Raw genomic sequence first — 21,164 nt, forward strand, 5'->3', positions numbered from 1 at the left:
TATTATTTAGTTCTTGTCATTTATGTTAGGATTTGTTGTACATGTTGTATTTGTTGTATGTGTTTTTATTTATATTTCATTTTATTACAATATTTTTTTTATATTGCACTGTTGTACCATAATGTGCAATGACAATAAAGTCTATTATAATTCTAGTAGTAATGAGAAAGAAACAGGATAAATAAATCTGCCATAATGCTGGGCATAAATTGATGGTGCAGTCATAAGAAGCAGCTTGGTTTAAGATTAGTTTATTAGTACATTTAAAAATAAATTAAATATAGGTATTTTATTAGTGAAATAAAAAAATATAAATGCCACAGCAAAGGCTGGAAGTGAACCAGATATATAAAGCAGTTAAACCTTACCCAATGGTTACCACCAGGTGGTGCCTTTGTGAGGGAAATCACATTTAGTTTCGCGATTTAACTGTTTTGTCCCCAACTGCTAACCGTATAATGTCTCCACTGAGACCCCGTAGGTTTGAGCTGCGCATATGCTGGATATTTGAATTTATCGCGTGCGGTCGGTAAAACTGTATTTGTGAATTATTGTTGAGAAAAGGGAAACACTTAAGATGTCTGTTCAAGCAACAAATCCCAACAATCCCATAGTTTTCTTCGACATCACCATCGGAGGGCAGGTGAGTAGAGGAACTAGTTTAGTCACAGTGACTTATTAGCTTCCAGCTAACGTTGAGACAACGTATCTATATATCACCTTATAATGTGTGATGCGCTGTTCAATTTTAACACTCATACCTGACAAAGGGTTTTACTTATCTCAAATGTTTACATTGTGTGTGCATTGTAGCGGTGGTCACTGTTCACGAAGCACTATGTAGTTACAGTTTTACTGCTGTAACAAGTATATATCTGTTTCATGGTTGGTTTAGTTTGCGTATTTGCACGATTTGTAATACAAAGTTGCACCAACTGTGCAGGGAAGATGGAGGAAGACCTGTTAACAAAAATATACAACTACTAAAAGTAGCAAAGCAAAAATATGTTTGAAATCTGTCATAATGCATTACAAAAGGGTCCAAGTGCCATAATTCTTTGATTAGAGACCATGATGATGATGATAAAGAAAATAAATAGCTTGTTCCAAAGAGATGGTCCTATGTATTTCAATGTGTAGTCTAGTATCCCTAGAGGATCTGCCTTCACTTTAGGTGAACAAATGCATAGCTGAACACATATATCTGGTAAGTATTCACTATTCACCTTTGACATGAATAGAAGTTTGTGTTTGTAAAGAGGAGCAGACCTTAACAATGTGGGAAAAGTGGTAGCCAGAATATGTTTGCAGCATATAAAATAAGGATAGATTATGCTATAATAAAATGTTAAGGTGCCAGAATGATTCACCACCGAATGAACCCTTGTTGTCATATCAACTGCAATTTTTAATTCACTGAGTTTTAGGAATTGTTTATAAAATAATAAGATAACAGTTTAAGACAGCAGCTTACAACAACTAAGTGTACAATATAAATCAGATAGCAGGAATAAAAAGGGCTCTGTCAACCCGAGTCACACTATGTTTATAATACGTACTTGGCAATAAAGCTCTTCTGATTCTGATTCTGATTCTGATAATAAATTTGAATCACTATATCAGTAGCATGGGCAGTAATAAGAACATGTGTCTTTTATTATATGTGATATATGATTTTTCTTTTACTTGCATTATATAGATTACATTTTTAAAAATATTTTAATACATAGGTTTGAACCCAATAAGAAGGTTAATATCTAACACAAACAGATCTAGTTTCCTAGTTTTTTTTGTTGTCTCCTTATTCTTTTTTTAAATTTTATTCTTCATACATAAGACTTGGCTTAATCCAGCATTGTCACCTGGTGTAGTTTTTTATGTTGGTGTTACATTTTAAAACATGAGCACTCAGAGAGAGATCTGACCTCGGCCAGGGCTTCAACACTTTCTGTGTTTTACATACATACTCGCAAAATGTTTACATTTCGATTAGGGCTGAACGATTTTGAATAAATATCTAATTGCGATTATTTTGACAAGAAATGCAATTGCGATATGATTCACGATATCAGAGGGAATGGTAATTTTTACATCATTATTCTCATTTTCATTAAAAAAAACATTTAAAAGGATTAATGTGCGATATTTGTGCACTCTTCAGTCTGTAGAATAAGATGTGAAATAATAATTCATCTAAAATCAAATTTTGTCTGAACAAATATTGCGTCTCCTGCGATTTGAAATTTGCAGTAAGCAGTATTGCGATTTAGATAGAATTTCGATTAATTGTTCAGCCCTAATTTCGATCTGTATAGAACTTTACTTGCTTATAGCCATTCAACATTCACAAAATCCCCCTGATCTTTTGAAATGTCACTGAGATATACACATCTGAACTTGTTAAAGGGGACATATTATGCAAAATCAACTTTTTAACCATTTTAATACTTATATTTGGGACTCTGGAGGCCCTACCAGTCGCCAAAGTTGGTACTTCATTTTAAATTTAAATTTAATCTGGACCAGATCTAGATCAAATTTATTATCAGTTCAAATCTGATGAGTTTTGACAAAGATATGATTTCTTGTTTTTGTATTTTTGCCCTTTCTAAGAGATGTGAATTTCTCCAAAATATGATGATTCTGACTAATATTGTTTTATTTGGGTGATACCCATCACAAAACAGGTCCAGATTACCTGTCAAAAAGTTTGCTAAAAGAAGACACATTCACAGTTAAACCAACACCAATGAAAGCATAACCTCCTTGGTGGAGGTAACAAACTGTAACATGTGAATGTCACCTACTGTTTTATTAAGGATAGGTCACTGCAAAAACCTAGTGTGTGTGTTAAGTAAAGGGAAAAAAAGCTCCACCACTTTCCATGTCTACACTTGTGTACAGGTTAAAGATGATCATGTTTTACAGATTAGATACTGTGCCGTGAATTTTTGTCTTGTCTGATGTGTTGTAGGAGTCACATTGGTGAAGAAGAAATTGCTGAGGTATAATAACCAGACCTCTGAATAAGAACAGGCTTATGAACTTAGCCATGTCTGTGATATCTTTTCTGTATTTACACTGAAACCTTCCAGCAGCTTGTTTTCTTTTGTGGTGGATACTTAAAACTCTGTTGTATCTTAATTTCCCGTGCATTCTCCTCACAGTCACATGATAAGGAATTCTGTGGATAGTGAATAAGTGAAGACACATGGTAGAAAAATAATGTAAACATTGTTTAATGAACGAAAAGATGAAGGACTGTATTTTAGAATATTTTTTATTGTGAAGCATTTCGAAAGCAGCATAACATTTCCCTGGAGTATAAAATTATCTATAAATAGGGCCGTGTGATAGACAAATACAAAATTAATCAAGATAATATAGACTGTATTTGTTTTTAGGAAATATTTACAAACATTTTCCACGATCTTTTGCAGTTCATTTCTTCATTTAAAAGTCCGTTCACAGTCTCTTGTCTTTTCCATTTCTTGTTTACATGTTGGCTCCAGATGGAACCTGTGCATGTGCTGTTTAGTGATGTAGCATTTCCTTTCAAAGACTTGTTTCCTCTGTAAGTGAAGAAAGAGTCTTATTTGACTTCCCTGTATAATAAGTTTAATATTTGCTGTGGGCTGTAATGTAAATGATAACCGTTGCCATTACACATAGAACAGAGAGAGTCTCTTCTCTTTTGATGGGTTAAACACAGCTGTGGGGAGATGCTGCTGCCATGTTCCTTTGCTCAAATGCCAGTAAACGTGCCATAAGCACACGTTCTCTGGTACATGGCTATATGGCCCAAAGGACTTGCTCTTTACCCAGAACACCAGACCCATTAGTAAACTGTTGGTGCACTCAAGCAGGAGAAGGTTGACATTGATGTAGGCAGGTACTCCAAAGCCAAAAGCCAGACAAACCACAGACATTGTGAGATATGGCATCCAAAATGTACTGAAGCCCAGAGTTAAACTAAACCACAGAGGTGGCCGTGGCTTGATGGTGTCCTCCAGATAGTTGTCCTTAATGCTTTTTGTCTCTGTTGATGGGGTTGAGGTGAACAAATCGCTCCTGTGGTTCTCTTGTTCTTCCCTCAGTTCAGACAACCTGTCAACCTCTGTCACCCATCGGGGAATGCTTGAACAAAAGGGCAGCATTGTAAAAATAATGATGATGAAAAGCCCCAAAACGAAGTAGGTAACTAACATAGACTCCTGTACTTCACAAACGGAGGCCTTTACCCCTGTTTTGTAAACCAGTAACATCAGCTCCGCATTCGTAGAAGCGAAGGAGTAAAGAACAGCAAGCATCCACACCAGCACTGTCAATACCACGTTCCTGAGGAATTTGCAGATGACTCTCTTAATGCCAAGGCAGGTGTCTTCTGTACAGTAGTCCAATAAACCAAAGCACATCATCGGCAGTGGCAGTGCTGCAAATGTTGCCGAGATATGAGCCAAAAAATAACACACAGAAGACTTTTCAGCTCCAAGAAACCACAGAGCAGACATACAAACTGCCATCACTAAGTCAGCTAGGACCATGGACAGGCTGCACATGTAGAAAAAGGAAGTAGAAATCTTCCGGCAACATAGGTAAAAGACTGCTGCATCCATTCCCAACTTAACAACAATTAGTAACAGATACTTTTCACTTTTGTCTGCCTGACAGCCAGACCTCTCGTCCCACTGCTCAATAATCGCCAGCATTTTGACAGCGTGGCTTGTGTCTGGAAATAATGGTAATCCAGGAAGCATTTTCTGCAGCAGCACACAGGTTGGTGCCAAGGTGTGCCAGGAAAAGCTGTGGAGAAACACATCATAATAGTAAATACACAGATGCATGTACAAAACTAGAGCTGAAAAGATTAATCGATTATTAATCAATTACTCAATTCATTTCCTAATGTTTAAGCTTCTTAAATGTGAATATGTTCTACATAACAAAGAAATCATTAAAATGTAATCATTTTGGTTTGTGGACAAAACAAGACATTTGAGAACACCATCATTTCCAAGTTTGACGAACATGATCAATATTTTTTACGGTTTTCTGATATTTTATGTACCAAATGATTAATCGATTATGAAAATAATCACTATTGCTGGTCATGCAGACCAGCAAAGTTTTTTCCTCCTGACCAAACCGACAGGTTTGTCGTGTACCTTATCTGGCAAACAATCTGGGGCTTTTTCCTGGCACGGTTTGATGTTTTACAGGAGGAAAAGTGGATATTTTTATGTAAACAAATATTCAAATGATAGCTGAGATCCATTTAGCTTCCTCAGTTCTGAGTGTATGTTGACTCTCTGTTTCACTGGCCTTCCTGACTATTTGAAATGAACAGAGCCATGGATAAAAGTATCAGTAAGATCTGTGCTTTTCTTGCTAAAACATGTCAAAATGTGGTGATAAAGGCTCATATTGTAATGTATAAAAGCCTTGATTAGAGTTGTTTTTACTATTTACTTTCAGATTACACTGGATTTGCGTTACATTGGAAAACTGGTGCAGTATTAACTCCACTAAATGATCTACTTCCTTTAAAAAAAAAAGAAGAATAAACCTTACACCAAAACCTTTGTCGAACTGTGTGCTTCACCCCCTTAAATTATAAAACATACGTCATTTCTTGGTCTTTGTATGGTATGTATATTTTATCATGTTTTAGATAACTAACGTTTTTGTAAAGCATGGTAAGTTAATGTTTAAACATCTCAGCATCAGGACCATGAATATACATATTACTCTAGTTATTAAAGGCCTTTGTGACCAGGTGGTAAACATGCAAGTAAAGCAGGTTCTGCCATTGAAGCATGTAGCATTTGTTCAACAATTTAAAATGCCCATACCTTTTGTGATCAGGGTTATTGTAGTCCAGTGAAACTCAACAGTCATGCAAGTTTGAGGTCTTACAGCAAGTCTTGTTTGTGCGGACTGCTGTCTGGTGGATCTGCTCTGTTTATGGCTCCACCTTTTCTAAATGCAAACTGATAGGACACACCTCTGTTGTCTTGAAGGAAACATGTTTGCAAGCCCCAGCGATAGAAACTCACTTCCTTTTAACAGTGCTATTTGGTTAACACCACACCCTGGTTTTGTCTGTTGACACTATTCTGCTATACAATTACACTAGAATCCCAGGGAACAGTATCAAGTTATGGATGCTGAAGGACTGAGGTTACTTCTTAGAAATATTGGCTATTATGAAAACAACTGCTACTGTATACTGGTATACTTTTAATGTAATCCAAAGTATGTTGGAATAAGATTACCAAATTCAAATTACGAGGGTTAAAAGTGTAACGCCCTTTACTGTAACAACCAATATATCCTCTTATATTGAATGTCCTATGATAAGCATTAACCTTTTATCATAAACAATAAGTCACCGATTGGTGATGCTGTTTGTTTTTGTTTCTTTTTTTTTTCCTGTGTGCAAATGTTTGCTCTCTAATAAAGGTCCATGATCATTCAAAGTGGGTGTAGTAGATGGCAGTTGTGTCTGCACTTTGTACTCATTCATGTGATAGTTAAGATGAAACCGCCTAGTCTAGATCTGCAAATTACACCCGTTCTGTTTGATAATTCCAGCAATATTTCAACTGCATAATCTCTTCAAAATGTAGACACTGTATCCTACGTAGTACTGATAGAATACTACTTTATAAGTGCTGTAAGCTGTCTTGTATTAAAGGCTGTCTTACCTGTCAGTGGACATCAAACCCTCAGAACATAAAATGTGCTTTGCTGTTTGCTCGTTCCATGGCAGCAGCTTCTCTTTTGTCATTGTACAACTATACCGGACTCTCGACACAAAAAACAGGGGATCTATTGGCTGCTTGTTTGACAGTGAGTTGTCTGTGTGGAGTGAGGGGACAGTTGTGCAGTGATGTCATGTTCTCTTGACACCAGCTCATTGTTCCTTAGCACACAGACACACTTTTCTTTTAACTGTTGGTCACTTTCACATCCCCCTGGGTTGTGGGAAGCTTGTGTGCACAGAGGCTGCACACACAGGGATTAAATGTGTATTGGTGTTTTACATCACAGTTGTAGTATCTCCCCATTTCCATATTTCAATTATGTATGCTTTGACCACTGAGAAATGATAGCAGAATTGGGACAAAGTGTCTTTTATCATTGAAATAAAATGGTGTCGACTTCATGTTCAGTTAAAAGTCCAGTGGATAAGAATAAGTGACCTCTATTGGTCTCTGATCTTTAAATAATCGATTTGAGATTTTTTTTAAATGATAAAAACAAGTTCTCTGATCTTTGAGCTTCTTAAATGTGACAATTTATGTGACAAGAAATCCTAGAGGTCGCTGTGAGCACAGCTTGGATTTTTCATGGAAGCTCTCATGCCCCTCGTACATTTACACAAATATCTTTCTATGGCATAGTGTGTCATGTAATATTCGTCCAAGCATGATTTTTGGCTCCTGCCACTAAGAGCATGGCCTACACCTTATATAAAACCCCCACACATTTTTATTTTATGAAACATAAGCATGACTTGTTATTGTACACAAATTCAGAAGTAGAATGGAAGAGAGATTGGAATAATAGTAATTGATTACTCAATTCATTTCAACTATTTCAATGATTGGTTATTCGGTTTGAGTCATTTCTTCACAATTAAAACAAGTAATCTGTTTTTTTAGTTTCTTATATGTGTATAATTTAAATGAGTTTGAAAGGATTGATTTTGGTTCATTTCTGTATTCAGAGTATAGCAGCTTCAGCTTCAGCTGGATGCTGTGCAGTCAGGGTCCTAATGTATGAGTGACCTCCAGGAACAATCTATTTCTTGTGTTGTTTCGTTATTTGTATTGTTTCTGTCTTCATTAAATGTTTCTTGTTGTGTATGTTTTGTCAGGATGTCGGACGGATGAAGATTGAATTGTTTGCTGATGTGGTTCCAAAGACAGCAGAGAATTTCAGGTGAGGAGAAATCCATTTTTATTCACCCTGCATTCACGTGTAACTTATTATTGGACTATTTGTGACTGTTTCATCATCTCTTACAGGCAATTCTGCACTGGAGAGTTTAGGTAAGGCATGGTACACATTCATACAGTGTCTTTACGTCCCAGCATTTGCCAGCAACCTGATATTTACAACATGAAAATAATAATAATCTTCACTGATTAATGAAGATGGGGAACCTTGTTAACAGAATAGGTTTCTATTCATTTGAATTGTCTTTAGGTTTAACCAGAGTTTAACCATGTGTATATATTGAACAACCAGCGGCTTGTGTCACTGCAGTTTCTCTGGTTTCTCTGGTTTCTCTTCTGGTTTCACTGAGCCTGACATCTCTTTTCCTGAATAACTGGTATCACAAAGCTGGTTGTTAACTGGCTCTGGTTTCTCTTATTATTATTATTATTATTATTATTATTGTTCAATTGGTCATTGATAAAATCTTCTGCATGTTTTTTTTGTTATTATTTTTCACTTTATTGTAAATGATTTTCTTTTTCAGGGTGATGTGTTGTGAACAGATTTTGATCTTCTAAAGTTTATGTTTCCACTTAAGTCTCAACATTTTTCAAATGTTGCTTTTCCTTTGTCCATATTTTGCAAGCAAAACAAGTGTGTTTTCAAATAATAAAACACAATATTTTTCAATGATTAAAGCAATATTTTATTTGCTTCTTAAAAGGTGCTGTTTGAAAAAGTTGACACAAATCTAATTCCATAAAAAATTGTTCAAGATTCAAGATTTTTTTATTCGTCACATGTGGATGTACAAGTACAACCCCAGTGAAATGACTTTGCGACACGTCCCACTGTGCAATTGTGCAGCAATAAAATAAAAATAAAAATAAATTCCAGATAAAAATAAATTCCAGTTTTACAAAATAAGTAGCTATATTATATTATTTACATAAGCTACAAAGTACACAAGAAATACAATAAAATGTATGTACGTATGTTGTATGCAATGTCCCTGTCACATAAATAATAATGATAAAAAAAAATGTATACTCTGCATTAAGAAGCACAAAACCTCAACTATGAACAGAGAGGGAAAAATCTGATGTTTTATATGTCTTTCTTCTGACTGGGCATTTTTTGAGAAAAACCAAAGTTTTGCTGCCAACTGCTAAACATGGTTGGATCTGCACTCATTTCAACATGACCAGGTTCTCTGTATGTATACATAGTGTGTGTGTGTGTGTGTGTGTGTGTGTGTGTGTGTGTGTATAAACTGTGACATACAGGAGCATGTTCACCGACATCTGACAGCTACAGTGCACACTAACAGGATACCCTTATAAATAATGTTGCTGCCTGTCCAGATATCACAAAGCCTTCTTAGTGAGAGGTGATAGTGTGTAATACTATACTGTGTATTGTCTTTGCTGCTAACATTGTTTTGTTCTGTCTCAAACCTCTGCACCTTCAGGAAGGATGGAGTTCCTATTGGATTCAAAGGCTGCACATTCCACAGGTATACACTTTGTTTTGTGTATTGTCCTCCAAATATTGGAAATATGTGAATTCAAATATAAATTGAATTCAGCTTCTACTATTTCCTTTTTTTATTGCTGTGATTATTCGTGTTGAATCAAACTGGTTACAACCAGGGTGGATACCTAAGGTTGTTTCTTGAGGTCTGTACAATACACATGTACCAACTGAAGATGGAATTCTATACTACATCCCTGAGGCCGTGTAAAACAACAGTGTCAAATGTATTTGTGTATTTGATAATGCATATGCACAACCTACATACACACACTGACATGGAATATGGGTAAAAAAAAAAACACTGATTAGTCACCTGGAATTAACAACCACTGTAGATAAAACAAATATTTGTAGTTCCCAGAAGAAAAGGTCGAATACATTTTCTTAGGCTCTAGGCATGGGACCATATAAACATTTCTTGTCCCAATTATCCTGACCAAAATAATTGTGATTTACGATATTATTGCAAGGACTGAAAAAATATGTTTTTTAGGTTTTTCCACAAGATTGAGCACAGACAAAAAGAAAAGCAAAGAACATAACACAAATACCACAAACCATCAGTTCCCTGTACACATCTGATTAAAACATTACAAGAACATACACAAAGGTAACGTAAGTAATACATATTAAGTGCAGAAATACATCACTTTTTAAGAATAAGTCAGTTCCGAGGTCAGGGAAGAAAAAACTGAGGCTGACTTCCACTCCTTTTAAAATCACACGTCTAACAACCACCATGCCTAATCTGAGAGCATGTTGTAAAGCAGAAGGGAGTTTCAGAGAATAGCTGGAGCAACCAAAAATGGCTCGATGGCAATCAGGATCTAATTTTCTTGTCTAAATGATGCCATAGAGGTGGAAGATAATGGCCCAGAAAGGTGAGATAAAAAATGTGTGTAAACAAACAAGCATCCACTTCAGTCTACATTAACGTTAGTCAGAAATATGACAGATAGAATACATAGTTTAATAAGCTCCCCCTTTTGGCACATGAAGAAAAGAAATCACAAGGACTGGATGATGCGGTGAGCGAGACAGTTTTATTCACCACAATGAACTTATTGTAAGTGTTTTTTACCACAATGTGCAATAATATCGTATAATCTCCTATGTCTCAAAAGTAACCATTCCATTCAACAGAGATCAATTTACTGATATATTGTTCGTTGTGTGTTGTCAGGGTGATCAAAGACTTTATGATACAAGGAGGGGACTTTGTGAATGTAAGTACATGCACCTCGGTATAATGCTACCTGTCACATTTGATTGTATGTGTAGCTTGGATTAAGGCAAAGGTAAATTTATCTTGCAGAACATGCATGCAACATGCAACAGCACAGCAACAAATGTTATTGTTGTTATGACACAAATGAACACACGGTTTATTGAGTAAAATGTTTTTGCAGGGTCTTTTTTTCAGTTTTTAATGTCTGCTTGCTGGGAGGGTTAAATGCGAAACTCTGCATCATTTTGTAGATTTTGCATTATTACAAATTCTGTGTTAAATGTTGTTTAACACAGATCAACTAAGTCAGAAGGAAGTATAGGCTGATGCCAAGAAGTACATTTTTCATGAGGTTTGAAGAACAAAGAGCGAAGGTGCTGTTGCTGGACTGACACATTTACCACTGAGATATTAACGATCGCTCCCTCTTTGTAAAAGCGGTTATAAAATTAAATTCGTTTGGTATTTATTTGATTTATTTGATTTTAAATGATGGACGATACCGAAATCACAAACTCGAGTATCTAGTGATTCCGATATTTATGAACTATGAAGCTGTTCACACACTTTTGTGCTAAGTCATTTCAAAGGCTGTGTCACAAAGTTTGTTCTCCCCAAAAGAAGAAATAAGCAGCCCAAACATGACTCTGCTAAAATACTTTTGCGGATTTTTACTTATATTTACTTATATATTTTTATAGTAAACAGCATGTGGTGTATATAGGGTTTTTGGATTGTATCACATCTTACATTTTTGTCTGTCCAATATCCCTGATTTTGACCAATATCGGACCAATATTATTATTATTATTATTATTATTATTATTTATTATCTTTATTATTGACTTTGATTGATAAACAAAATGTCACATAGAGGCTGCGTAGGCTCTTGTCCGTGACACGTGGGTAAACGTATCATTCTGTAGGCCGGATATATTTAAAGACTTTTATTTTAACAGAATGAAACAAAACATTATGATGCTCAACAACAGAAAATATGAGAGCTTAGAGCTCGTCCTCTACGTAAAACTGACAAAGAAATAAACAGCTGATATAGATGAATGTTAAAACCAGGTCTGAACAGGGTCTAACTTCCACCTGCAGTGGTAGGAAGTTATAGTGGTAGTGGTAGGACTATATTCTGTTTCCAGTTTATTACACTAATGGTAGCATATCACAGTGGTTTGTTAGTGTTTTTCTTGGTGTGGTGAATGAATAATGACAGAACAATGAATGCATCAAGCAAATAAAAAAAGACAGAATTCTTCCCGCCAGTGAAACTTGGACAAGCCTCTGAAATGTACAAAAAGAGGATTGAGTTTAGCTTCTATCTCTCTGCATTTACAGAGGCACCATGTAATAAACAACATATTCAACATTGTAATATAAATAATAAATCATTTTTTCGTGATATTTAATTAGACTTCTTAGATGCACTTGTTTTTTTATCCAAAGTTAACTGTTTATGGCTCTACATCTGATTGAGAATCTTTTACATTTAACTTCTAAAACTTTATGCCTCCATTTCCATATCTTGTTTAAAGTATCCAAATCTTGTGATGTTTGAGAAGCCAGAGTTGCACTTTGGATAGAGAAAGAAAATACTTTGGTGTGTCCCCCTCTGCAGGGCGTGTAATGAATTACACCATGTCAAAAACATCTTTTCTAAGCCCTGTACTGTTTGTGTTTGTTAAAGGGTGATGGCACGGGTATCTGCAGCATCTACAGAGGTCCATTTGCAGATGAAAACTTCAGAATGAAGCACTCTGCTCCTGGTCTTCTCTCCATGGTACGTCTGTAGATTAATCCAATGATGACTGGAAGCTACCTTAACTATTTCCTGTATTATACTGTATGACTTAATGACTTAGTAAAAGTTCAACGTGATTAATCCATTCAAAGTGAACTGATTCTTATCTCACTGAGAGGATCGCGGGGTCACTCACCAAAACTCACGACTGTTCACTGTCCTGGCTCCCAAATGGTGGAACGAGCTCCCCATCGACATCCGGACCAAAGAAAGCCTCCACATTTTCCGCTGCCGACTAAAAACACATCTCTTTTGACTCTACCTCGACTAAGACGATGACGACACAAAAAAAAGCACTTACTTGTACATCGCACTTATGAGTAGCACTTTATAGTCTGACTTACTTGAAGCACTTGTTTGTACCCAAATGTTGAAATGCAATTATTGTAAGTCGCCTTGGTTAAAAGTGTCTGCTAAATGACATGTAATGTACTGTTATTTCTGTGAACAACAGGAGTTGATTGATACATTTCAAATTAAAGCTGATGTTAATATGTTCAATACTGCTTATTCTTTTATCTTCACAGGCAAACAGTGGTCCAGGAACAAATGGTTGTCAGTTTTTCATCACCTGCACGAAATGTGACTGGTTAGACGGGAAGCATGTTGTTTTTGGTGAGTGCATTCATTTTGATTTAAAGCTGTATTTTAATCTGATGTTGTGTCAAGAGTTTTAATTGTCTTAAATTAAAACCGTTTCAGGAAAAGTGGTTGACGGTTTGCTGATAATGCGAAAGATTGAGGTAAAAAAAAAAAAATTCAAAAACATTTTATATTTATTATTTAAATGATTAAAATGTATCTGCCTCCATTGTCCGTGAAGGTTGACTCTTCAGAAGATCGATATAATATGATTTTTAAATAGATGTTTCTAGTGCACTACTGTAGCAGTGTATTAATTCATCATGTCTTTCATTTTTTTCACTCATCCCCCATATCAAAGTCAGAATATAACTTGTGATGTGATTTTAAAACTTGATATGAAACCTAACTGTGGCTGAAATCCCTCTGGTGTTGCTGTAAAGCTGAACATTTGTTTTCCTCTGTTAACAGAACGCCCCCACGGGTCCCAACAACAAGCCCAAACTCCCTATACTCATTGCACAGTGTGGAGAGATGTGATCTGCTTGTTCACATCACCAGTGTAAAAACATCTGTTTGTAGCTTGATCAGCAAATATCAGCCCACATATATGCACATTGAAGAACATTATAAAATTCTGCTCACAATTTTCACCATTTTTTAAATATGTTGTAAACTAAATCCCAGACGACTGACACATTAGCCCAGCGTTGGCAAGATGTAATTGTTTGGAATAATGAATTAGGAGTCAGTCAAACGTAATGTTGAGCAGAGGGGTGGTATAAATGAAAATTTCATGTGATTTGAAAAATACTAGTTTGTTGTCACGTCAAATAATCTGATTTCTACTTGACACACACACTTTCGGCATGTCATTTACCAATAAATTGTTTTACCGTTTTGTAAACGTTTGGAGGCAAGCATTTTATTTTAAAGTGTTAATACTTTTATTATATATATTATAATAATTATATTGTTAAATTTAATATAAATTATGAATACATGACATTAGGCTAACAACACTCACAAGAATATGTTAATGCTGCCAATTTGACATTTTATTAATTTTAATACAAAATTAACAATAGCAGATCTGAAGATAATATGCTGTTGTTTATTAGGCCATTTTTATTTATTCATGTCTTTATTTATGCTTTTCACTGAATGTGTATATAAGCAGATGCATGTGTTCGAAATCTTAGGAACATTGTGTTCCCAGTGTGATTTTTTTTTTTTTTTTTTCTTAGCTTGCAAAGGCATTTCTTTTACTCAGGCATCGAGCAGAGATGCATCACTGCAGTGATAGCGGGTAATAATCAATTTTAATCTGGCTAGAGTGATGCATAGGAGCAAAACGCTTAATTGTGTAAGCCAAGAACGTCCTTAAAGGCACTCGCTGCACTGCCAAGCCATCCTCTGCTGAACTTATGGTTACCTCTCCTCATCCCAGCCACCCATACAAATTCAGGCCTTCTGAGCCCCTCCCCCATCCACGCTCTTGCTCTTCTGCCTTGGACCATGTTCCCTCCTTGGCACAAAAGAATCCATTCAGATGTAGACTCTGTTCTTATGGAGGCAGGAAGAAGGTTGTTTTTTCTTTTTTTGGTGTGTGTGTGTGGGGGGGTCTTCGTGGGGAACATTTCTGGGGTCAAAGCTAAAGTCCATCTTTGTGTGGGAGAATAGGGCTTGGCCATTAACACTGAGTTCTTCACACATCAGTCTGTGCTCGTAAACAGTGCCAGTGAAGCATTAACATGACAATGGGAGGGGGCTGCGGCGCAGTCCTCGCTCTCAGTCTGGCTCTATCTGCTCTGTACTGGAAGTGAAGTTTCTAAATTCACTCAAGATAAGGACATCATGTAACTAATTTATCATCCGGGACAGTATGAGTGAATTATATCACGATTCACAATTTGAGCCTAATTAAAATATAATAAGGATATTTTTGTAAAAATCAAATCTCTCTCTCTATCTATATATATATGTGTGTGTATTCATATATATATATATATATATATATATATATATATATATATATATATATATATATATATATATATATATATATAGTATATATATATAGATATATGATATACATATATATATATGTATATATATATATATATATATATATATACATACATGTGTGTGTGTATATATACATATATGATGGAATTGACAGAACTTGAAAAATCCACCAGGGAATCCTGAATAATTACAGGATGTAAAGAAATATAAGACAATTTAACAAAATACTGTAGTTCACTCGGACATGTCCTCAGATTACCTTTGTCTGAACCATACCAGTGTTGATTTGGATAATTAATATGACATTTCAGAAATAATGAAAAGTATAAATTGTGTCTGTGTCATTGCACAGTGGCCTCGGTTGTTCAATGTTATTGCAGTGAAGTTTGTAGTGTACACTGACAATGATAGACTGTATAGGCTGGTGAGAACTCAATGTTCTATATAGAGTATTAAAATGTGCTTTCCACCTAACACTTCAGTGGTGTAAGAATCAGATTCAATTTTCAAACCGGTATTTACATGGAATCTGCTGTGGTGTTTTGGTTTGGAACAAACGGTAACAATACAAAGTCATGGGATCAATGAAGTGAATAAATATGAGCAAAATAAAATTGCTTTCAAACAGTGTGTTTGAAAGCTACCACCTCCTCAACTGTACAATGTAACTTCAAATAGTACATCACACTTCATAAAGAAATGCACATGGGGATAAACATACATACAGTTGTTAAATATTTTGATAGTGATGCAGCCTTTTGTGTTGCTGTAGGTATATACAAAGTGAGCGTTCCATTCTAAGGGCTGAGAAACATTAGTCTCAATCTTCAATGCACGTTTGTCAAAAAGTCACATAAGGTGAAGATCTCATTTGCCCTCACATGGGAAACACGTGTCTTTTGAGGCTATTTCACGGCGCCATGTTTTTTGTAAATGAGACACTATGGTAGTTATTCTAGTCGTCCTATTTCTGTATGTATCCGTACAATTTGTAAAAATCTGTCAAAACACTAACATTGACACAGACATTCAGACACCGTTCCACAAGTGTCACGGTTATCTGTCTGACTCGTCTGGCTTTGACGTCACTTTGGGGCGGTCAAAATGGACAGGTACGCTATGCCATAGCCAATCATTTTCATGTCAAAGAAATTGACCGTTGTAATAACCAATCATATTTTACCTAGGTTTCTCTTAAGGATTCCAGCCAATCACAACTGCCTATGGGCGGGCCTCCGACAAGAACATTCCCCGGCACAGGGTCTAATTCTGCCCAGTTCGATCGGCAACGGGAGCGGAAAGAGGAAAGCTGAGAGCCCGAAGGCAGTAGCCCCCACCACCGCCGGCCCAGGTTACCATCTAGCACCGGGAAACATAGCAGAGAGCCGCCGCCGGCAGAAGCCGTTACCACCCAGTAGTGAACATGAGCAGCGAGGCCGAGACACAACAACAACCGCCGCAGCCCGCTGACGATGTGGAGAGCCCATCCAGCCCGGCAGCCGCAGCTTCCGCGGGGGATAAGAAGGTCATTGGTAAGGCTATGAGAAATTAGCTAGTTAGCTTACTAACCAGCTAGCGTGGTTTGGGAGCAAGGAGATGCGGCAAATGCGGCAGTCGTTGGTTTAACGAACCGGCTGCTTTCTATGGTTATCCGCCACCGTTGTCAAGTCACAAAGCACATTTTATAGCGACACTGGGTCAAATAAATACTGCTAAAGTTAGCGGACCATTTTATTCTCGAAATGTATATTTAATGCGATTTTTGCAAAGTAATATTCGGTCTAAAATGATAATTATCGAATAGGTTTTATTGAGCATAATATAATCCTTTAATTCCTTTGCTGTCACCAGTCGAGCTGGACATTTAATTGCGAAATTGTCCCAAATGTCCTCACCACTGCATGTTAATTTGAGTAATCGCAGTTGTCCACATCATCAGCGTTGTGTGTAAATAAATGTCATCCATATGAGAGTATGTAATTGGAAATAAATAAATAATAAAATCGAGTGTGATCTCATGTCGACCGGCCTCGTACAGTTTCGGATCCGTCACAGAATGTCATGTTACCGGTTGGCCGTCACACGTACGACCCTTTGAAGTTAAGTCATGCTATAACTCCGATTCTGTACGACAACGCCACTGTCACAGTACACATGCTGCTGTCCGCTAGCAGTTAACGTCGGGGTTGAAGTGAACGCCATCTATGCCGCTCCAATTAATACTCTCACTTCAAAATGGAACATGGAGGTATTTCACACTGCACTCCCAACGGCCATTGCTGCCGTCGAATACAAGCTAACATTAGCCACGGGTCCCTTTGTTCACACGACAGAGCTCGGTTCCTCCGTGATGTTTTTTCGTTAAAATTTGTAAAGCAAGTCCACTCCAGTGTGTATACGTATGGTGAAATTAGATCACCAATGTCCTTTTATTATATTCAACTGTATCGGTCAATAGTTGCCGTGTTTTCCTCGCATTAAGAGCTATCGTTTTGGCCTAACTACTTAAGCTAACGATCCCGTGTTAGCCTAGTCGGCTAGTGTTTGCTATTTGCATGGCTCAAGGGGCCACCCAAAATGTCCGCCATATGATTCCACGGATTTCTCACGCCTTCAAGTTGTTTGATGGCAGAGAACCGTTGCGTCAGTCCTATAGTTTTACACTCTTACAAAATATTGAAGTGAATAAAGTATGTCTAATATGTAGTCTTCATTTTAGTTTACTGGCTGTAATCCAACCACATGGTTGAAACTCAGTTAGCTAAGCTAACGAGACAGCTGAGCCCGCTGCTTGCTAACGTATCCGGGCGCGACTCAACCACGTGTAAAACGATCAGGCTTTGAGCAGTGCGGCTGGAAATGGGATAGTGGGTCTGTACGAGTTGGACTTTGACCCACTGTCAGTCACCACAACGCACGGTGTTTAGCTTAAATCATTTCGACGTGTACGTGTAAGTCAGTCACACAGATGATGCGAATAATAAGCATCTTAATTCTATCATGAGATATGGTGAAATAAGTACTGGCTTATGGTTGCCTCTTTGGTCATGCCTCACACCAAGTGCAGCTGGCCTGGTGCACCCCTAAGCATCAGGATCTATAAAAAGGATGACAGTTGGGAGTTAAATATAACTTTTCACATTATCCCTGGCCTCTGTATTATTTGCTTTTACAAAGCAGCGTTTATGAACATTTTCATCCATACATATTGTGATACTATATAATGTAAGGTTAAATAGTAAATTACCAATTAAATCATAAACTAATTCAGATTCATTTCTTTTTGCAGCAACAAAAGTCTTGGGTACAGTCAAATGGTTTAATGTCAGGAATGGATATGGCTTTATCAATAGGTAAGTTGACCCCACCCCCGCTTCCCTTGTGTGTGTGTTTGTTAGTGAAGGTACATTCCCAATCCTATTATGGCTATGATTTGCTTACAAAGCTTACCAGACGATTTGTCTGCTGTTCTCTGTATAGTGGTTACATTTATTATCCTGCGGTGCCCCTCATATTGCAATAATAAAACGTTTTTTATTTCCTTTAATTAGGAATGACACAAAAGAGGACGTTTTTGTTCACCAGGTAAGTTGTAGGTAATCTTAGTTTCTTCTTGTTTATTTCATAAGTGGCAATAGCTCTAAAATCTCACGTCTCAATGTTTAATGTTTATAGACAGCCATAAAAAAGAACAACCCAAGGAAATACCTTCGCAGTGTTGGGGATGGAGAAACCGTGGAATTTGATGTAGTCGAGGGAGAGAAGGTAAACTGTGCTTTGATTGATAATTTAGCAGTGTATATAAAGCTGATTGTAATTCACAGCCTTTTTGTCCTCTAGACCATGAAGTTTGATAATCACATAATGAAGTTCCAATAAATGATTAAATAAATAAATCTGTGTACAGGGAGCAGAAGCGGCAAATGTCACCGGCCCAGGAGGTGTTGCCGTACAGGGAAGTAAGTATGCTGCTGACAGGAACCGCTATAGGCGCTACCCACGAAGGAGGGGCCCACCCCGTGGTGGTGATTATCCAGAAAACTACCAGAGTGACGGAGAGGGCGAGACTGGCAGCGGAGACAAACCAGCCAGAGAAGGGGGAGAGAGTGCCCCTGAAGGAGACTCGCAGCAACAGCAGCGCAGACCCACTTACCCTGGCAGACGGCGCTACCCACCATACTTTGTACGTAGACGCTACGGCCGCCGGCCCCCTTACACCAACGCACCACGCGGAGAAATGACTGAGGTACGCCGTCACAGGGCTACTATCCTGAAACAGGCACCCAGCTATTCCGTTACGAATTTGGAACCTTTGGTGTTGATGTCATACTTGACTCTAAACAATCTCCTTTTTTAGCGCTCACGTGGTTGTGGTAAAAAAAACTTGGTGTATCGGGGGTCTTACCAATTTTTTTGCAAAATTGCTCAAATCTAAAATGGCAACCTGGCCAGTTTCATTACAACTGAGGCCTGTTGACTGAAGTACGTTTCCTTGCCTGTGTACAGACGCTGGCAAAAGCTGCGTGTTAGTTGCTGTTTGATCTGCTTGCTTTCAGGGAGGAGAGGGTGACGAGAACCAAGGAGGTCCAGACCAAGGCAACAAACCAGCGAGGCAGAGCTACTACAGAGGCTTCCGACCAAGGTACAAACCATGGTTTGCATGTTGGCTTCATTGATGAAGGGCTGCAGTAATAGGAGAGCAAAATGTTTGACTGGATCCTGGCCTCGAGCAACCAAATGCAAATTGTCTTCCAGAAAGAAGCTTTTTATTGTGTTATTAATAATACATGCCACTTGTTTTGACCAGAGAAGCTCTTTAATTGCAGTCTAACCTCAAATTGCAGCTGTGCATCCAAAGTTGTCTCACTTACATTTTTTAGCAGCACTTGCCTCTAGTGTGAAGCTACATCTTATCCCAGACAAATTCTTTGCACGCTGTCTCCACTTGTTACTCGGTTCACATGGAACCCATTTTTGCTCAGTCTTTCCTTTTAATTCACTCCAGGGGTCCACCCCGTCCCAGACCGGTGCGGGACGGTGAGGAGGACAAGGAGAATCAGGGCGGTGAAGGTGGCCAAAACCAACAGCCCCGTCAGCGGCGCTATCGTCGTAACTTCAACTACCGCCGCAGACGCCAAACAACTGGTGGCAAACCAGGCCCGGAAACCAAGGAGGTCAAGACAGGAGGTGACACATCTGCAGAGAAAACGTCCGCTCCCGAGGCCCAGCAGGGTGGGGCTGAGTAGGAAGCAAACTGCCCACCGGCACCTACCATCTTTACCATCGTCCGGGTGAGTCAGGAGCCTCGTACTGTCTGTTCAGGGTCAAGATTTCTATTAGCTTTTAGCTACAGGAACATTTTATTGTAAATGACATCATCACACTTGTCTTCTTGAGCTGAGTAATATACAGTGGGAAACATAAAACCTTTGCTGCAGAGCTTGTCATGTGTTCTTTATTGGGTCTATAATGGGTGATCCAAAGCATGAGGTAATGCGAAGGATTTGATGACGCAAAACCCTTCAGGCACAATGGAGCTCACTCGCTGTTTATCTCATACTAGCTTAGCATTGGAGTGATGGTCAATCTGGTGCTGATGCTCATGAACTACATGACTAAACCCAAGTGACTGACATTATCAAATTAAAACAACATACACATGATTTACTAATTTGTCGTTTTTCTCTTTTTCAGTTTTTTTGTCAACAAGAAACATCAAACAAGATCTGAGCAATAAAGATTTGACTTGACGAACGTCACAAGCTTGCACCATGTATTTGACCAGATTACCACCAATTGCCTGCAGAATCTATGCAGACTTGTTTTTTTTCCATTATTTTTATGTGACAGCTACAAAAGTTTTGGGGAAACAGCAAATGTTTTTCTAAATCTGTCCTAAGTTTTTACACCAAATGGTTTTTAAAGAAAAATGGAATTTGATATCTGGTCAGTTTGACATTTTTAAATAACTTTTTATGTATTCAAACATTTTAACAAAATGCAAGCTCAAATAAAGTCCAGAAACCAGGAAGA

General features: G+C 37.6%; 3 protein-coding genes across 4 annotated transcripts; 2 read left to right on the forward strand and 1 right to left on the reverse strand.

Moving 5' to 3' along the window:
- The first annotated feature begins 459 nt into the window (after window positions 1-459).
- On the forward strand, window positions 460-14,010 carry ppih (peptidylprolyl isomerase H (cyclophilin H)). Its single transcript, XM_044039235.1, has 9 exons — window positions 460-643; window positions 7,883-7,947; window positions 8,034-8,057; window positions 9,419-9,463; window positions 10,667-10,709; window positions 12,408-12,500; window positions 13,049-13,136; window positions 13,224-13,264; window positions 13,575-14,010. Exons 1-9 carry the CDS (start codon window positions 578-580, stop codon window positions 13,641-13,643), a joined length of 534 nt encoding a protein of 177 aa, XP_043895170.1. The 5' UTR covers window positions 460-577; the 3' UTR covers window positions 13,644-14,010.
- On the reverse strand, window positions 3,263-5,967 carry si:dkeyp-100a1.6 (probable G-protein coupled receptor 160). The gene is made up of 2 exons (XM_044039234.1): window positions 5,853-5,967; window positions 3,263-4,803 (listed from the first exon to the last, which is right to left on the reverse strand). The coding sequence occupies exon 2, from the start codon at window positions 4,755-4,757 to the stop codon at window positions 3,663-3,665; it is 1,095 nt and encodes a 364-aa protein (XP_043895169.1). The 5' UTR covers window positions 4,758-4,803; window positions 5,853-5,967; the 3' UTR covers window positions 3,263-3,662.
- A 2,379-nt stretch (window positions 14,011-16,389) lies between the features above and the next one.
- ybx1 (Y box binding protein 1) lies at window positions 16,390-21,162 on the forward strand. 2 transcript variants are annotated; one of them, XM_044037759.1, is made up of 8 exons: window positions 16,390-16,663; window positions 18,421-18,484; window positions 18,683-18,716; window positions 18,807-18,896; window positions 19,039-19,377; window positions 19,688-19,773; window positions 20,137-20,422; window positions 20,826-21,162. In XM_044037759.1, the coding sequence occupies exons 1-7, from the start codon at window positions 16,555-16,557 to the stop codon at window positions 20,375-20,377; spliced, it is 963 nt and encodes a 320-aa protein (XP_043893694.1). In that variant the 5' UTR covers window positions 16,390-16,554; the 3' UTR covers window positions 20,378-20,422; window positions 20,826-21,162. The 2 variants fall into 2 exon arrangements, with proteins under 2 accessions (XP_043893694.1, XP_043893695.1); XM_044037760.1 differs by having other exon boundaries at window positions 19,039-19,314.
- Window positions 21,163-21,164: the final 2 nt, after the last annotated feature.

Source organism: Solea senegalensis, linkage group LG11 (genome assembly GCF_019176455.1).
Source record: "Solea senegalensis isolate Sse05_10M linkage group LG11, IFAPA_SoseM_1, whole genome shotgun sequence".
In the NCBI taxonomy this organism is placed as follows: Eukaryota; Metazoa; Chordata; class Actinopteri; order Pleuronectiformes; family Soleidae; genus Solea; species Solea senegalensis.

Excerpts from the sequence above, each read along its gene's own strand:
- ybx1 (XM_044037759.1), top strand. The coding sequence starts at position 16,555 with ATGAGCAGCGAGGCCGAGACACAACAACAACCGCCGCAGCCCGCTGAC. Across the intron at positions 16,664-18,420 it reads GGGGGATAAGAAGGTCATTG|CAACAAAAGTCTTGGGTACA; the intron begins GTAAGGCTATGA and ends TTCTTTTTGCAG. Across the intron at positions 18,485-18,682 it reads GGATATGGCTTTATCAATAG|GAATGACACAAAAGAGGACG; the intron begins GTAAGTTGACCC and ends TCCTTTAATTAG.
- si:dkeyp-100a1.6 (XM_044039234.1), bottom strand. The coding sequence starts at position 4,757 with ATGCTTCCTGGATTACCATTATTTCCAGACACAAGCCACGCTGTCAAA.
- ppih (XM_044039235.1), top strand. The coding sequence starts at position 578 with ATGTCTGTTCAAGCAACAAATCCCAACAATCCCATAGTTTTCTTCGAC. Across the intron at positions 644-7,882 it reads ACATCACCATCGGAGGGCAG|GATGTCGGACGGATGAAGAT; the intron begins GTGAGTAGAGGA and ends ATGTTTTGTCAG. Across the intron at positions 7,948-8,033 it reads AAGACAGCAGAGAATTTCAG|GCAATTCTGCACTGGAGAGT; the intron begins GTGAGGAGAAAT and ends CATCTCTTACAG.